Source organism: Orbicella faveolata, unplaced genomic scaffold, assembly GCF_042242905.1.
Source record: "Orbicella faveolata isolate gen_17 unplaced genomic scaffold, um_ofav_v1 contig_24, whole genome shotgun sequence".
Lineage (NCBI taxonomy): Eukaryota > Metazoa > Cnidaria > Anthozoa > Scleractinia > Merulinidae > Orbicella > Orbicella faveolata.
Window position 1 is genome coordinate 6523819 of NW_028301552.1, and position 16182 is coordinate 6540000.

A 16182-nucleotide genomic window follows, 5' to 3' on the forward strand; every position below is an offset into this window, starting at 1 on the left:
TGCAGACGTCTGCTACTTCAAATAACAGCTGCCTGCCGAGGATCCTTCGACCTAACGTCAAGAAATTCTGGCGCGTTTGGACCCAAGTTTTGTGCATAAAAGAGGTCAAAAATACCCAAAAGCAATAGACTTGGAGAGTGAATTAAGGAAAATTTTCTTTTATTGAGAAAAAAATTGCTCATGAAGCATTAATTAAGACACTGTTTGAAGATGAAATCAAGGAGAACGATCATGTTTTTCTTTCGGTTTTCTTTTTAATTTGTTTTATATTTTTGTTATTTTTGAAAGTCATAATGAATTAATTCCGAATTCTTTACTGGACCAAGCCTGAAAAATTCTTTACAAATTTTAACCTTAATTCCCTTATTTCCTTTACATTTTGACTAGTTGACTTTGTACGTCTGATTAACACCATAAACCATTTTTGCTGGCTGTATACAAAGCAATTAATAAAGATTTATTGACAAGAAAGCTGTCCAAGAATTTCAGATTAGGGCAGACTGCAACGGCATGGGACAAGAAAAATAAACATAATGAGCAAGAAAATAGCCAAAAAAATACCACTTCTCTATTTCTCACTCATTCCCTTTCTTACTTGCATGTTTCCTTTACGATTTCTACACTATTAATTAAAAGTGGAAACCATAGAAGAAGCTACCAAAACAGCAACTTTGTGTTACATTATTTCCACTACTTCGCCTGGCACATTAATCTGAACGAGGGTTATTCTAAAAAAAACTGTTGTTCTGAGCAGATGTCATCTTTAGAGTTGTGTTACTTTGGGTCTCTAATGACAGTTCTTTTCAGAACTACCCTTACCCAGATGATCAGTGTCGATCACGCTTTATGTATTGCACATGCTGTTAGTAACTAATTCAATTGTTAAAAGCAAATTTCATTCGTGCATATTTACATGCCTGAAGATATGAGCTTTCGTAAAAATGATAAAATAGTATATGACGTTGGAAAAAAATATTTACATTTTAATGGCTTAATTCTGCATAGAGCGATTTTCATTTGAGTGTAGAAAGTAATTGGTTTTGTGTCAACTACGCTACACAATTGCCTTATATACTTTTTCGTCCAATCAGAAAAGACTAACCAATCATGGCTCGCTTGGGCACGATTTCCCACGCCTTGTGTCAGCTACATGTAATGACATTGAGTTTTGATTGGTTCACTGGATTGTCTGCATCCTTTGACAGGTTAGAGCGATTACTTTGGTTTTGGTTTTACTACACTCAATTGAAAACTGCTCTATACTGTACACGTGTTTAATGTTATTGAAGTAAAAGCTCTTTTAAGTCTCCCCAGAGGACTGAATTTAAATATTATTTTGGAACCTCTGTCAAAGCCTTTGAGGCCAGGGCAGAGGACAGAGCAGAGGACTGATGGATGGAGGGAGGGGGGTGTTGAATCATAAATCAGATAGCAGAACTAAAAATAAATGTAGGAAGTACAATTCAGCTATTGTAAATAGAACAAATAATACGGAAGGAAACACAACCTATAAATAAATCAACCCCAATTTCCATTCGATGCAATACAATAAGTCCCCTCTTTTAAATAATAAGAAAGAAAACCACATATCTAAAAGGCAAACTGCACCTAGAACAATTTGACTTGTCTCAAGTTATCATCTTAGCTTGGGAGGGGTGTATTAAGGAACAAAAACTGGGTTCTATAGCTTACTGTAAAGTTTAATTAATGACAGGGCTTAAAAGAGCTTTCACAGCAAAACTTGCCAACCAACAAAAGAAGAATTAATGATATGTCCATTAAATACCCTTAACTGTTACACAAAACCATGACTAGTTCAATGGTTGGAAAAAACATTTTAAATATTTTTAGTGTGACATTTACCCACAAAAACCTCTAAAAGAATTTGGCACATCCAATATTAAACCATTAATTAACATCTATGGATCCCACACTAACATTTTGTTATGCAAAATTCAATATTTAACATACCAGTTTGGAAAATTTAAACCACAGCATACATACTGTGTCTGTGTGGTGTTACCATTAATAACCATGTTCAAAGCCACATGACTTTTCCAGGAATGTGTGGAAAATGACCTGATTGGTTGATCAATCCTTTGGTAGTTTAAGAAGTGTAATGTTTTTAAATTGTTGAATTCAGCACTTTGCATTTTATTGGTCACACTGAAAAATATCTTTAGAGTTGGCCATGTAGAAACCACAAAAATTTTACAAACTTGTTACATTTCATGTGAAGTATAATATGAAATAATTCATATTTGAACTGCGGTTATAGATGAAAGTGAAGAGTGATCATCGCAGTAAATTTTCCAAGTTAAGCAATTGGAAAGAAGAAGCCTGAAAAAATCAGGGCTTACGGGATTTGAACCCATGACCTCCACGATACTGGTGCAATGCTCTACCAACTGAGCTATGATAATGAAGCCACACATTGGGAGCTCGCTCCCAATGTGTGGTGACACTGGAAAGGTTTTAATGCAAGGATAATTTATGCAACGAACACTGATTTATCATTCTCAACAGCACTGCCAACACATATATCCTCTCCGCTTATTTCTTTCGGGGAAGGTGACCATAGCACAGGCTAATACACTGTGATGTGTAATCAACTTTTTGCAAAGTTACAGAAATGTAACCAAACTCAACCCTTAAAAGCCTTCAATGAGTAAGAAAATACTTTATCAAATGAATACAATCATCATTCTACGGATTCATGTTGCAATAATACATGTATGTGTACATTTGGAACATACATGCACCTACATTACATAGTATTACATGTATGTACAATCCTGAACTGATTAACTCCCTGTGGCTTTGTTGAACTACCAGTACATCTTAATTCATAGTGCTGGAAATAATTTTTCTTATTTAGCAGGACATGTTTCCTTTCAAATTTTGATTTTGGGTGGACGTACATGTACATGTATTACAAAATGTGGCTGAATACATGTATTTAAGAATTTAGTGACTATTATTTTAACATGAAATTTACATGTACGTAATACACTGACCATTAAACTGTAGCCATGCACATGAAGTAATAGGAATACTTAATATAGGATGATTTTCAAAACATGACATGCATGTAAATTACATAAATTTCATGCAAGTCTGGAGAGACTATTCAAGCAAAACAAAACCTGGATTCCGATGATTTATGATTTTCTGACACGTCTCAAAGAAAACACGGTCTGTAACCAAGATCTTCCTGCTAAAAGCTGAGGCATTTTGGTGCTTGGACATGAATCATGCCTGACCAGACTGTAAAAATTAGTCAGACAATTTCAGAATGTGATCAGACAATGCCTGATGATCAACTATTATTTCCAGCACTAGATTCAAGATGTCATCTTTTACATAAAGTCAAATTAACTGTATGACAACAAAATAATGATCCTTACATGTACTATATGAATGAGAACCATATTAAACAAATTTTATATGGTCATGTAACTGCTGTTAGGAGCAATCTATGCAGATCAGGTAAAATAAAATGACACTGGACTTAGACACTATTCTACAAAGTAGGCACAAATGCCACAATTTTCCCCATAACTTATTCTTTACAAGGGACTACATGTACTGCATATAGCGAAGGATGATTATTAATCAATAAAAACTTCAAGGCTTGTTTGACATGTCTTGTGGATTTTGTTCAACAACATTCCCATTCAATAACTCCTCAGTCTGTTGAAGGTCTAAGCTGCTGCCACCTTCTAATGAAGCTAACCTCTCCGCTGCCATTCTTTCAACATATTCTCTTTCCCTTCTCTCTTGTTCTTCCTCTTCTTTTTCCTGGAAAATCAAAATCAAGTCTGTCTCAATATGGAAGACTGGTCTTTACTAAAGTTTTTGCATCAATTTGCAGCTTTTAATGTCTTTGACACTACCTGAAAAGTCTACAATCGCTGATTGCATCATACATGAAATACAATGAAACCTCTACTAAGCGGACCCCCAATTAAGCACACACCCTCTATTAAGCGGACACTAAGCAGGCCAGGTCCTGAAATAAACGTCTTCTATTTCCCTTCATAGCAATCCCCTATTCAGCGGACACCTCTATTAAGTGGACGCAGACACTAAAATAAATCGTATTTGGCTAATTTCTATTGTTAAAAACCTCTATTAAGTGGACACCAGACTGTACACAGACAGTGAATTTCACAATGAATCTGGATCTTGTTCAACCATGTTCCAAACTTTGTTTATAAATTTTTTGCTTCTTAAGTACATTTAACACTGACCTGTTCTTTTAGTCTGTAAAACTCATCGATTACATACTGATATCTTGGAGTAGTAATCCCAAAGAAAGCCGCCAACTTTTCTCCCAGGTATTCAGCAACTAGAGAGAGATTTTCATGTGTGATTAAGTCAGTTGTCAGGCAGTTTATTAACGAATGTTAACTGAACAGTTATGATCAAATAGGGGACATGACCTCAGTGATTACAAGTAAGAACTTAGAAGGCCTTCTGTTGATTGAGACATACGGCTCTAGCAGCTTCACAGCCATTCAAAGTGGGAGTTTACCAATACCCAGCCTTGGTTTATACTTTAAGTGTAACTTATTACCTTCTATAAACACTACAGGGCAAAAAAACGTGCTTTTGATGCCGTGTTTTTGTTGTTGTTGTTATTGTTGTTTTGTTTTGGGTTTTTTTTAGCCCAGTTTCACACTCTCGAGAAGTCTGGGTGAACTTACATGTAGTCCAAAATTGGGTGGAAACCACACTCTTATTAAATATAACTGGTTTATTTCACAACATTTCTTGTTCTCAAAAAACTTCTACTTGTGTTTCATCTGAATTATTTCAATAACTGAACAGAAACATGGAAACTGAACTTTCTACTTGTATTTCAATCTGTAAATTGAGAAAATAAATGGGTACCTTTCAAAGCTCCACTTGATACTGCTACTATGTAGTACCACACCCAAAGAGGCCATGTTAGGTCAGACTGAAAAACAACAGGATGTTTAATTTAATCTCTAACATACAAGTTGTCTTTAACACACTGAGAGTTCACTAGACCCCAAGTAAGCTAAGTATAAGTTAACATTTTCTCTATAACACAGCTAGCACTGCAGCCACTCAGACTATAGATAACCGCTAATTTGGTCTCAGTCAAACTCAAGTAGGGATTAACCCTTTAGCCTAACTGGTTCACTGCTCTAAGCACTTATTTCTGATTTCTGTAGAATGACACGGCTACAAATATTGCTCTCTCCCCAACTTTTTGTCACAATGTACATGTAAGTTGCCCTGACAACTTACAGGTACCCCTTAATCCTGAGTGGAGAAAAAGCCAATGTGAGAGTAGATTGCTACTGTTCTATGCAAGAGCACAATGAACACAGTGACCCCAGCCAGGGATTAAACCTCAAAAATAACATGTGAACTCAAATGTTGATAATATGAACAGACATTATTTTCCAAACCAGACCAGAATTCGCCAAACTGTAATAACTGACTGATCATTTAGTCTTGGAGACACCATATTAACTCTAGCTTATACACTGTAAAACATGGAAACCTCATGAGATGTTCAGGTTGTTGTAAATTATGCACATGTACATGTAGTTGTCCTTTTAATTTTTCACCCAATTGCCTCGTGCTTACCTTGTCTTGATCCGTAGATAAAAATTTATGTATCCAGAAAACATACAATAATACTGTATGGTTAATTATGGCCCTTTACAGAACCCTACTGCATGACCTTGTCAAAAATGAAATTGGTGAAAAGAGAAAAATGAATCAGGCCAAATGTTGAGAATGTAATATTGTTCAAAAGTGGGGTTTTGTGGAGTTGAAGGGTGATAATTAATGGGTCTTGGTGGAGTGTACTGAGGCCACCAAGTGTACTTTGTGGAAGCTGGGAATTGTCCACTGTGTCATTAAGGACGTTCGCATGAAAATTTTCTACTCGATAGATTTTTTTTAACCTTCTACTGCGGACAGATAATGATATACTTGTTTCAGAAATGAAATAAAAATTGGGGGTCACTGACTTCGTTTCAGAGATAAAGCGCGTGGAAAACTAGTCTGATTTTGATAAATTGGCGCACATAATTCTGCATGGTCTTCAGGGTTTTTAGGTTAAAATATCAAAGATAAGTCAACAGAGGCAAAACATCCTAATAATATTTTGTATAAGTGAATCTGTGGCATTAATAATTCCAAATATTGCCATCATTTTCACAAACCTTAACCCTCCAAGAAGCATTTGAAACTGACGCACAACTAAATGAAGACCTCGTATGAACATAATTCGATGGTGAGTTTTGCAAAAATTTCAAACTTCTACTCAATAGATTTTCTTCATTTTTTCGCAAAACATATAAAATCGGTAGAGAAAATGGCCCATCAAAAGAAAAACAGGGGTGACTGAGCGTCCAAGATCGTTAAGTCCACTTAAAGTTGTAGCAGTGGCCATTTGTCCTTCTATTGTTCACTTTACTACTTACAGTGCACGCGCTCCATGCATGGCGTGGCGTGTGAATTTCATGCGCAATAAGGATGCACAGAAACAATCAGCGCAAACATCCTTAAACAGGCTGTGCCACCAAATTACCTGTTGAATATCTTCCTCAAAACCCTGCTAATGCAGTTCTACTGTAGCTGAGCAGGGATTTCATTAATGTTGTCAACAAGAGAGCAATTGGTTTTCATAAGTGGGCAAAACTATTTGAAGTTAACTTCATTATGAGAAAACCTCTCTCCTAGATGGTCAAACCAGGCAGGCAAAATTGTTCTCACAGCCAGTCAATTTACCCGGTGCCCCGCCCTAAATGAAACCCTTGAGTGAGTGACAATGGCATAGCGCAGGTATCCAGCACCTTTATAAATAACAGAATACAGTGGCTCAGGGAAGGTCACCCAGACGGAAAACCCTGGTCCTCCAGGTTGGGGGTTGGGTATGATGCCAATTCAATTTTAGCTATTCGGTAAAACATTATTGATTATGGAAACCATTAATTCTGGTCCATTACCCCCAAGAAATTAAATGTTCAGTATGGTCAAACATGGAAAGTGAAGGGAAGCAAAGTAAGATTTTTATGAGGAAATAAGTCTAAAATACCGTATCTAAAGTAGTTCATGAGAAAAAGTTATAAGTTAAGTTAAACACCATTTTTCTGTGGTGTTCACAATTAGATGCTGCCAATTAGGCAAACACTGGGTCCACTGATCAAGCCACAGTTTCAAATTAACACCAGGACAGTTTTTTCGTGGCACTGACTGTTTTTATGACTAAAAAGAGTCATGTGACAGAATTTGGCAAGGGCATATTGATCAGAATAATATTCACATGTATCAAGTGTACCGTTAAGAAAAGTGGCTCAAGCTACATTTGCATATGAAACAACTAGAAGTAAATATGTACATGTATGCACTCACTTAGAGGTAAAGCCAATACATTAGAGGGTTTTGCAAAATATTTACCCATTTAACGTGCAGTCGGTGATATTTTACAGATGCAACTCTGGAAAATGGCAAAAAAATACCCTTATAGGCATAATATTAACGAGCTTATATTGGCTTGCATTGTCTATCAATATTCCAATCTTTCACTAGCTTGTACACTAAAAATTATTATCAAACTAAAAACGAGGAGAATTGATGACCAAAATTCTTCAGGTACTGGTTTTAAGCTAGCAAACGTGTACATCTATTAAACATTATAATGAAGGTTATTGGGGATTAATAGCAATTAATTGAAGGGCTCTTTAGTACTGCATAAATGTAACGTATTTACCGGATCAGTTTCAGTCTCTTTTCTCTTTCTACTGCTCGTTCTTTCGTCGTCTGAACTACTGTCTGATAAATCCTCTAAAGGTTGGTTCTTCCTTTTCTTTTTTCTGTACTTTTTCTTCCGTTTGTCGTCCGAGAGATCACGATCCGAAGGATCTTCTTCCTCCTCATCATCACCATCTCCATCCAAATTTATCGTCTCAAATTCGTTTTTAGAACCGGAAAAGTTAATGCGAGGCAAGCCAGCAACTCCTAAATCGACGTTATTTTTATCCTCGTCGTCTGAATCGTCTTGTTTCTCTCCTGTTAATGCTGTTTGCTCTGTTGTCACATTGCTTACAGCGTCCATGTTTGTTGTGATCAGGGTTTCAACTGCTACGAAGCATGCGCGACGCCAACCAGCGATTGTTTGACCGCGGGCTCGAGTCTTCCTTTGGCGCTCAAGCCGAAAGATGTCTAGCCTGTGAACGCAGACGTATTTCCGGCTGTCGCTTGTCGCCGCCGAAAATAACGTCTGCGAACCCGAGCCATAAAACGATTTCTGTGACGTAGGAATTTTAAGCCAATCACAGTTTAGCTCAAGTAGCCCCAGAACTACCGCGCGAGGTATTCGCTGCGAGGAGCACTCGAGTCTCATTCTATCGTGGAATCTGATTGGCCAAGGAGAAACAAAAGTCATTACGTCATAGAAATCGTGTCCTGGCTCAGGTTCGCAGACGTTATTTTCGGCGGAGGCAAGCGACAGCCGGAAATACGTCTGCGTTCGCAGGCTAAAAAATGTCCGCTATGTGCAAAACTTGAGTACCTTAACCCTTTGAATACCAAACCTTCGCCAAAAAATACCGTTTTTAACCGTTTTAGTCAGGATTTTTAGCTGCCGTGACGCTAAATTAGCCTAAGTCTTGCTAAGAAAGCTTTTTTTTTTTAACTAAAAGGAGAGATTTTTCGAGGATTAGGTACACAATTGAGCAAAATTTCAATTCCGGGCATGCGCATAAGCCAAAATTTGGACTTTTTTTTTTTTTTGCCGTTAACCGTCCTCAATTTTGTTCGTTCCCCCTCTCCTCTCTGTTTTTCTCGGCCCTTTTACACTGGCTACCTTTTGCACTGTATGTTCTTCCTTGCTGCCGTGAAAAGTTGGATGTTAATTACGGGCGAAGCCTAGAAATGGACCTTGATCAATGATAGGCGTAGTGGACCATTTTACCACCGTTTTTGCACCAAAACTGATAACGTTGTTTTTCGATTTGCGACATCGGAATGTGGTCGATATCTAAACCTGACCATTGTGCGGAAAGGCCTAGCCTAGTACTACCATCTGTTTATCAATAATATCAGGTGATATTTAAATTGATGACGTCACAAGTGGTACAAAGAGCACGACCATTAAGTGGCGGTATATGGCTACTTGGGCGTCAAAGGGTTAATACTACATGAGATTTTCGCAACCCATTGTAATTGATTTCGCGAATTTCGCGATTTAAAAAAAAATCGCGAAATTAAAGTAACGCGAGCAATAAGTGTCGCGAACATAGCATGACGCGAAAGTTGAGTGACTCACATTATGTTACTGTTGACATATAGATTAGTCTCGTCGTTGCCTATGGTTAATTTTGACGTTATTGTACCTTAAATAAAGTCGGTTTCCTAAAATCAAGGACATGTTTAAGTAACGTCAGTTACATTGCCAAGGAAAGAAATTGCACATTACTAAAAAACGCAAAGTTAACGCGATTCAAAAATTTTCGCAAAATCGCGGAATTTAAGTGTCGCGAAACTGATGCGCACCCCAAAATCTCGAAATAAACGTGTCGCGAAAATTTCATGTAATAAGTTACTAAATGTGGAGAACTCTGCGAAATTCTACTAAGAGATCAACCTGTTTAGTTTAACGGAATATCGAAGTATTAGTTAAACTGAAAAAAAAATAATGGTCCTTGCATCAGTAATGAGTGTGCGCATCCTCGAACTCGGACAATGTTGATACTGAATGCAATTCTAGCCTCTGATTGGTTCGCTGAATCTCGGTTGTCAGCCATTAGAACCTCACTATAGCTGATCGAGTTTGCCCTTAGCAGATTTTGCTCGGCTTTTATCGGTCAAGTGTTGCCACAGGCATACAAGAAATAATGGACAATGATCAAAACGACTTCAAAAATCTCATGAGATATTGTATCTCAACTTTCATTGCCTCTTGGCAGCTCATCTTGCAGCGTTACGAAATAAGTTAAGTGTCCCAACAAGGATTGCTGCCTCAAAAATACTCTTTAGTCAAAACGCCTCAAAGAGACAAACTGTTTCACTGAACGATCAGTTCCTAACGCATGACAAGAGGTATTCAAGTAAGCTAATTCCACGTAAAATTGAATGCCAAGGGCGTTTTGTCTTGGGGCATTTTCACCTCGGGTAGACAGCAAAGGAGACGAATAACACTTCTGTCACTCCGTCCGTGACTGAACCTTTACCAAGCCTGATCATCGTCCATGACTTGCCTTTACTGAACAAGAACGTTGAGGGAGGGACGCCTGCGCGGTGGCCTCATGGTTAGTGCGCTCGTCTCCGAATTGAGCGGACCGGGTTCGAGCCGTGGCCAGGGACATTGTATTGTGTTCTTGGGCGAGACACTTTACTCTCACAGTGCCTCTCTCCACCCAGGTGTCTAAATGGGTACTGGCGAACTTAATGCTGGGGGTAACCCTGCGATGGACTAGCATCCCATCCAGGAGGGAGTAGAAATACTCCTAGTCGCTTCATGCTACAGAAACCGGGATAAGCTCCGGCCTGGTGGGCCACTTGGCTTGTATGCAGGCTTGACCTTACCTATATCGATAAACTGACTGTTTGTACAAACAACCTTGAAAAATCGGGAAATGACGTCATTAATATACTCACTAATGATGATACACAAAGTATGCCACTCGGCTCCCAGTGAGGTAACTAGCGAAACAAGTTGTAAGATAACTGAGGTCGACTTAGATACCAGAGGAAGAGAATTTGAATCATCGCGAAACGACAAATTGTAGCAGCAACCGTTATTTTCCGTAATTACGGAGTTAAGTTTAGCTCTGTAAGATCCCGCAACAAAACCTTTGAAGAACAAGCGAAATGTTTTCAATGAAAATAAATGCAATTGTGTATTAAACCCTCAGAAGCGCCGCATCCTTGCTTGAACGAAACCAAAAGAAAACACGTGAACTCCTCCATGATTTGTGTAATTCATGCTGGATTACAGACGTGAGAAATAAGACGCATCTCTTGCCACCAAGGACCGATTGATATCTGACAAGCTTCCACATCCTGAAAATTAAAACAAACAAACAAACAAACAAAAACGTTTGAGGTGTGCCTGGGTGTTATTTTCTCCTCAATACAGTTCCTTCCAGTTCCTACTGTTTAGTTGCTTTTTCAAACATTTAAATCATTAAGAACTTGGTAAGAGGAAAGCAAGGAGCAACTCAGAAAATGATAGAAAAATATTAGCCCCCCCCCCCCACCCCCTTCCCCAACCGTGTTGCGAACCGTCAGAACCAATTATAACCATTGTTCAAGTAGAAAGTAACATATAGATTTAGCCCAGCCTAAAAGCGGTGCTCCTTATTGCAATAATTAACCATAAAGGAAAAGAGGATTTTTTTCCTGGATCAGAAACTCAAAACTGATCAATTGTTAGAATGTAATTGTTTAGCGTGTGGTTTCACTATTTTTTCCAGTTACATTCTAACAAACTATACCCAATAAGTGTACCCAAGATTGTAGAAATTACGTACGCAATATATATAAGGGAGTTTCTAAGGACGATTGTGCCACGAATATCACGGAAGAAAAGTCGACAACGCGCCAGGGGTTAAACTGTGCCGCAATTTTGCCTTTGCACGTATTCCCTCGTTCTCTCCCAGAGCAACAGCCTGGCTTGAGGCCGCGATCCAATCGCAAAACCAGTATCTGGTCAGCGGACAACTTCAAAAGCTCTTAACCTGAGCCTGCGAGATGGTCACGTGATACTAGTCAACGAATACCTCGTTTTGAAAATTGGTTTTCCAATATCAAAGATATACCTTTGGTAATTCGCCTTTATCGCACAGCAGCCATCTTGGGTTGACGTCATGTACTTTTGACAACGATACGAGGCCACGCGTGTAAAGTCAACTTCCGGCGATCGAGGAGACAAGGCGATCATCTGCAATCATGCCCAACGGAGATCACTGTTGCGTGCCGCAATGTAAAAATAATCGCGCTAAAAATATTCCAAATCATACCTTTCACCAATTTCCCAGTGATGAAGCCATTCGAAAGCAGTGGGTTGTCAAAATACGGCGAGACGTGGGCAAAAGTGTCCAGGTAAGTTGGTTAGGTTATCGATGTCATTGTTGCGCACATGTATTTACATTAATTATTATGATCTGGTCCATCTACAGATAACAAACAGCACAAGAGTATGTTCTGTACACTTTAAGGAAGCGGATTTTCAGACAACTTTAACAGGGAAGCGTGTTCTGGACAAGCATGCAGTTCCGAGTACTTTTTGCTGGTCAAGATCACCCAGGAAAAGAAAATCTCCGACAAAGCGAGAACCACCGCGTGCACGGGTGCGATTGTTTGATGTAAGCGTGCCATCGTCCCCTGTCACTGTGACAGGTACATATTGTTGTCGATATTTCTTTAAACATTCCATGGTTAAAATCGTAAAATAATCAGAAGTATTTTTATGTTTTTCATTTTAATCTATAGCATCAACTTTCGGCCAAGCTTCTGGCGAGGAAAGTTCTGTGGAGGTCCAACCGGAACTGTCATCCTCTCCTGTTGTTGTAGACTTCCCGGAGCCAATATACACTGTCACTGTCACAGGTAAATATTGTTGTCGGTATGTCCACCAGATTGCAGTACCAAAACTCTGAAGAAATCAAAGTACTCGCTGACTCAGCCATGATGTTTCAACACGCGTGGCCTCGCTTTCATGCCAAAAATGGTGACGTTGCATCCAACATGGCGAACTGTGATTAAGGCGAATGGTGCTACTCTCTTATTTTGGCGTACGGACTTTTTTGATCGATGGGTTACCAAATTTTCTCAGGTATGGGGCTCCGATCGCGCGCATCTGGCGCGCAGGAGCTCCGCTATAAAGCAGCTTAAAGTAGAACAGAGCCACCGTCCCACCTGCCAATATCATAGCAGTTTTGAATTCTTCTTTCAGTATCTGTAAAACATCTGAAACTCCTTGCTTCCCCTGAAAGAAAAAATGAACAACAATAATTCACCTCAAGTGCTAGACCGCTACTGAAATTAATTCAAAGCGATAATGTCTTGTTCACCCATTTGGGAGCAATGCATTAGTCAACTTCTAGAGGGGTTTTTATTTGACCTATTTGAGTATCGAGTTCGTGGTTTTACATTACTACGCTACACGATTGGCTTAAAAAAAACTCGCGCCACTTTTTCATCCAAACAGAACCAAACCCAATCGCAACGCGTTCGCAAACGTTTTCCCGCGCTTCGCGTCAGCTACGTGTATTTACTACGAGTTTTGATTGGTTTATTGGATTGCCTGAGTCCTTTATGATTGGAATGAGTGATTACTAAGGTTTTGGCTTCACGACACTCAATATTGAGAGGTGCTCTATATCTTACAAACCATAGTCTATTTATTTACAATATTGTCAGTCTCCAGCCGGCTTCACTAACCCAGGATTGATCACAAGTGATACATTGATCAGTTCTTAGCCTCGTCCACGCGTTCAGTTACTTGGGACGCAGTGCGAAAAATGGTGCCCGAAAAAATTCAGGAGATATGGGGCGCGGGAAGGCCAGAGAACGCATTTTTTTCTCCTTTTTCCGCTCCACCGTTTTTTCGCGTTGCGTCCCAACCAACTCAAAGCCTGGACTAAAGAGTCTAATCAGCTCCTGTTGTATAACATACTCCTTTTTTTCACGTGAGGCTGGAAAATGGTCAGGGCTACCTGTACTCACGGCAAACACGCAGGCATTTTGTGCAAGAAGGATGGGGGGAGTAGAGAGGAATTTCAGTCAGATCTAAAAATAGTTCAGAAACATACTTGAAAAGCCAGACCCCATAAAACTGGTCTGCCAATGAAGACTGCACGAGCTCCGAGGGCTAATGCCTTGAGGACATCAGTACCATTCCGTATTCCACCATCAACAAAAACATCAACTTTGCCTTCAACTGCCTTAACTATCTCTGGTAGCGCATCAAGCTAACAAACACAAACAAAATACAAGAGAAGAATTATCATCATCATCATTTGATTCGGTAATAAAACAAGCAATTAGGCCTGACTGACCCAATTACAAAAATCTTGGAAAGCTGCATGCATGATTTGAGAACACTATCTAGGATAAATGAATTTTCACTCAAATCAAGAACTTGTAATAAAACATTATAAAATTTTGGTGTGTCATAATTTCTTGAAAATATCCCACACCAACCCACAGAAGGTTTATAGTGTGGAGTAAGCAATGCCCCACCTCAGTAAAAAGCTTCTGTCATAATTCCCTTTAGACACTTGGGCTTTTTGAGAGCAGAGTGAGTGGTAATTGGATATTTCCTGGAGCCACACACAAGAGACAGATCATATCCCTCTATTAAAGGCATCCGCAGCCGTGTGTTGATCAATACCCTCAATCGATACCCTCACTTGACACTCAATCGATACTCAATTGACACTCGATCGACACCTCCATAATGACACTTGATTGACATTCAGTTGAGAGGCAATTAATTTTGCAGACACGCCATTGAGTGTCGATCGATATCTTTGAGTTGGTCAACACTGGGCCAACTATTGACCAACTGTCGATAAGTTGGCAGTCAAGATGTCAATTGAATGTCAACCAAATTTCAATCGAGACGTCCATCTAGTATCAATCGAGATGTTAACTGAGCGTTGATCAGGGGTCAATTGAAGGTATCAAATCAACACTTCACTGCAAGTGCCTTTAGTACACATCATCCCAAGAGACCATAGTTACAACAAAGTGTGATTAATTTAATTATATTATTATTATTTTACTTATTAAGCATTTTCGATGTTATTACAGTGGCTGGCACTCCATCTAGCTGTCTGCCTCCATGATTGGAAACAATTATTCCACTAACACCATGTTGCAGAGCTAACTTGGCATCCTCAGCAGTCAATATTCCCTTTATCAAAACAGGCAGCTTAGTGATACTTTTTAACCCGGAAAATGACCTCCAGTCAATTGCTTGCTCAATGAGGGATTTCACATACAAGGCATAGTCTTCTGTTGAGTATGCTTCTGTTTTAGAGCCTCCAATGTTACCAAACCTCAAGTGAGGTACTAATACTGACTGATTCTTTAGATCACGCCACCTACGGCCATGGGTTATAGCATCAACTGTTAAAACAATAGCTTTGTAACCACTGTCCTCTGCACGTTTAACAAGGCTCCTTGTAAGTTCTTGGTCTCTAAAGATGTACATTTGAAGCCATCGTAAAACATTTGGTGCTGCTTTTGCAACATCTTCAATGGTCGCCGATGCCATACAGCTCAAAACCATGCAAGTTTCAGCCTCTTGTCCAGCTGTGTTAAATTAAGAATTTCAAAATAATTCTAAATTATTTCATATCATGTATTTTCTACTTTCACAACTGCAGCTATTTGAGTGAAATAGATGGATTTGGCTAACTGCTGTTGCCACCCAATTTAGACCGATGTGATGATTCATTTGAGAAGTGATACAGTTGTGCCATTTGCCACACGCAACTGATTGCATGGGAGTAACTGTACAAACGGAAAAATTGTAATCTTCCAAATGGATCAGTCAAACACGTCAGTCAAATCCAACTTAATTTAAAGGACATGATGAGCAACCTTCCATGAACTTGGGTGTATATATTTTCTGGAACAATACAGTAAGTGTGAAATCATTTGCAAATGTCTCTTAGCAAAGGTCACAATGATATTATTATGTCCATTGTATAATAGTAGCAGCAAAAGTACTGGGGGGGGGGGGGACTCTCATGTGTCACATCACAGTCATCATGCCAGTTAACATATAAATTCCTGTTGAATACCTTGTGCACTTGCCATTTCTGCCATAGTGTTTGCCATGGCTTGCACTCCAACTGGAGCCATACAAATAGGCATGCTGATTCTTTCTCCGAACAAGAGCAATGACATATCCACGCCAGAAATTCCTTGCAAAATTCGGGGTTTTATACGAAACCTTGAAAACAAAGAAAATGCCTGAGAAGGTGAATTGTCTGCCCCAAATGTATACTGTGCTACTGCACATAATTGTAAGCTGATATGACGACAAATATTTTGACACACTGCACTCACTTTAACTAGGCCAAGTTTAATATCTACTTTTTCCTTTACCTTGATTGAGTTAGTAAAGCCAGTGGGGCATCACACGAACGGTGTACAATAAAAATAATTGACTAAATA

At 39.1% G+C, this 16182-nt stretch overlaps 3 protein-coding genes across 3 annotated transcripts in view; 1 reads left to right on the forward strand and 2 right to left on the reverse strand.

Annotated features, from left to right (window-relative positions):
* Positions 1–142: 142 nt before the first annotated feature.
* LOC110050608 (uncharacterized) lies at positions 143–8206 on the reverse strand. Its single transcript, XM_020756530.2, has 4 exons — positions 7760–8206; positions 4897–4963; positions 4254–4351; positions 143–3801 (listed from the first exon to the last, which is right to left on the reverse strand). Exons 1-4 carry the CDS (start codon positions 8102–8104, stop codon positions 3628–3630), a joined length of 684 nt encoding a protein of 227 aa, XP_020612189.2. The 5' UTR covers positions 8105–8206; the 3' UTR covers positions 143–3627.
* A 988-nt stretch (positions 8207–9194) lies between these two features.
* The window catches only part of LOC149110128 (2-Hydroxyacid oxidase 1-like), a 7567-nt gene continuing 579 nt past the window's right edge, over positions 9195–16182 (reverse strand). Inside the window, exons 2-6 of the mRNA XM_089291715.1 lie at positions 15807–15958; positions 14807–15312; positions 13806–13964; positions 12910–12979; positions 9195–11052 (exon numbers count right to left, since the gene is read on the reverse strand). Of these exons, the coding sequence (XP_089147841.1) occupies positions 10982–11052; positions 12910–12979; positions 13806–13964; positions 14807–15312; positions 15807–15958 (958 nt within the window). The 3' untranslated portion in view covers positions 9195–10981. The remainder of the gene's footprint in view (positions 11053–12909; positions 12980–13805; positions 13965–14806; positions 15313–15806; positions 15959–16182) is intronic.
* On the forward strand, positions 11879–12760 carry LOC149110129 (THAP domain-containing protein 1-like). The gene is made up of 3 exons (XM_089291714.1): positions 11879–12093; positions 12171–12390; positions 12484–12760. The coding sequence occupies exons 1-3, from the start codon at positions 11941–11943 to the stop codon at positions 12648–12650; spliced, it is 540 nt and encodes a 179-aa protein (XP_089147840.1). The 5' UTR covers positions 11879–11940; the 3' UTR covers positions 12651–12760.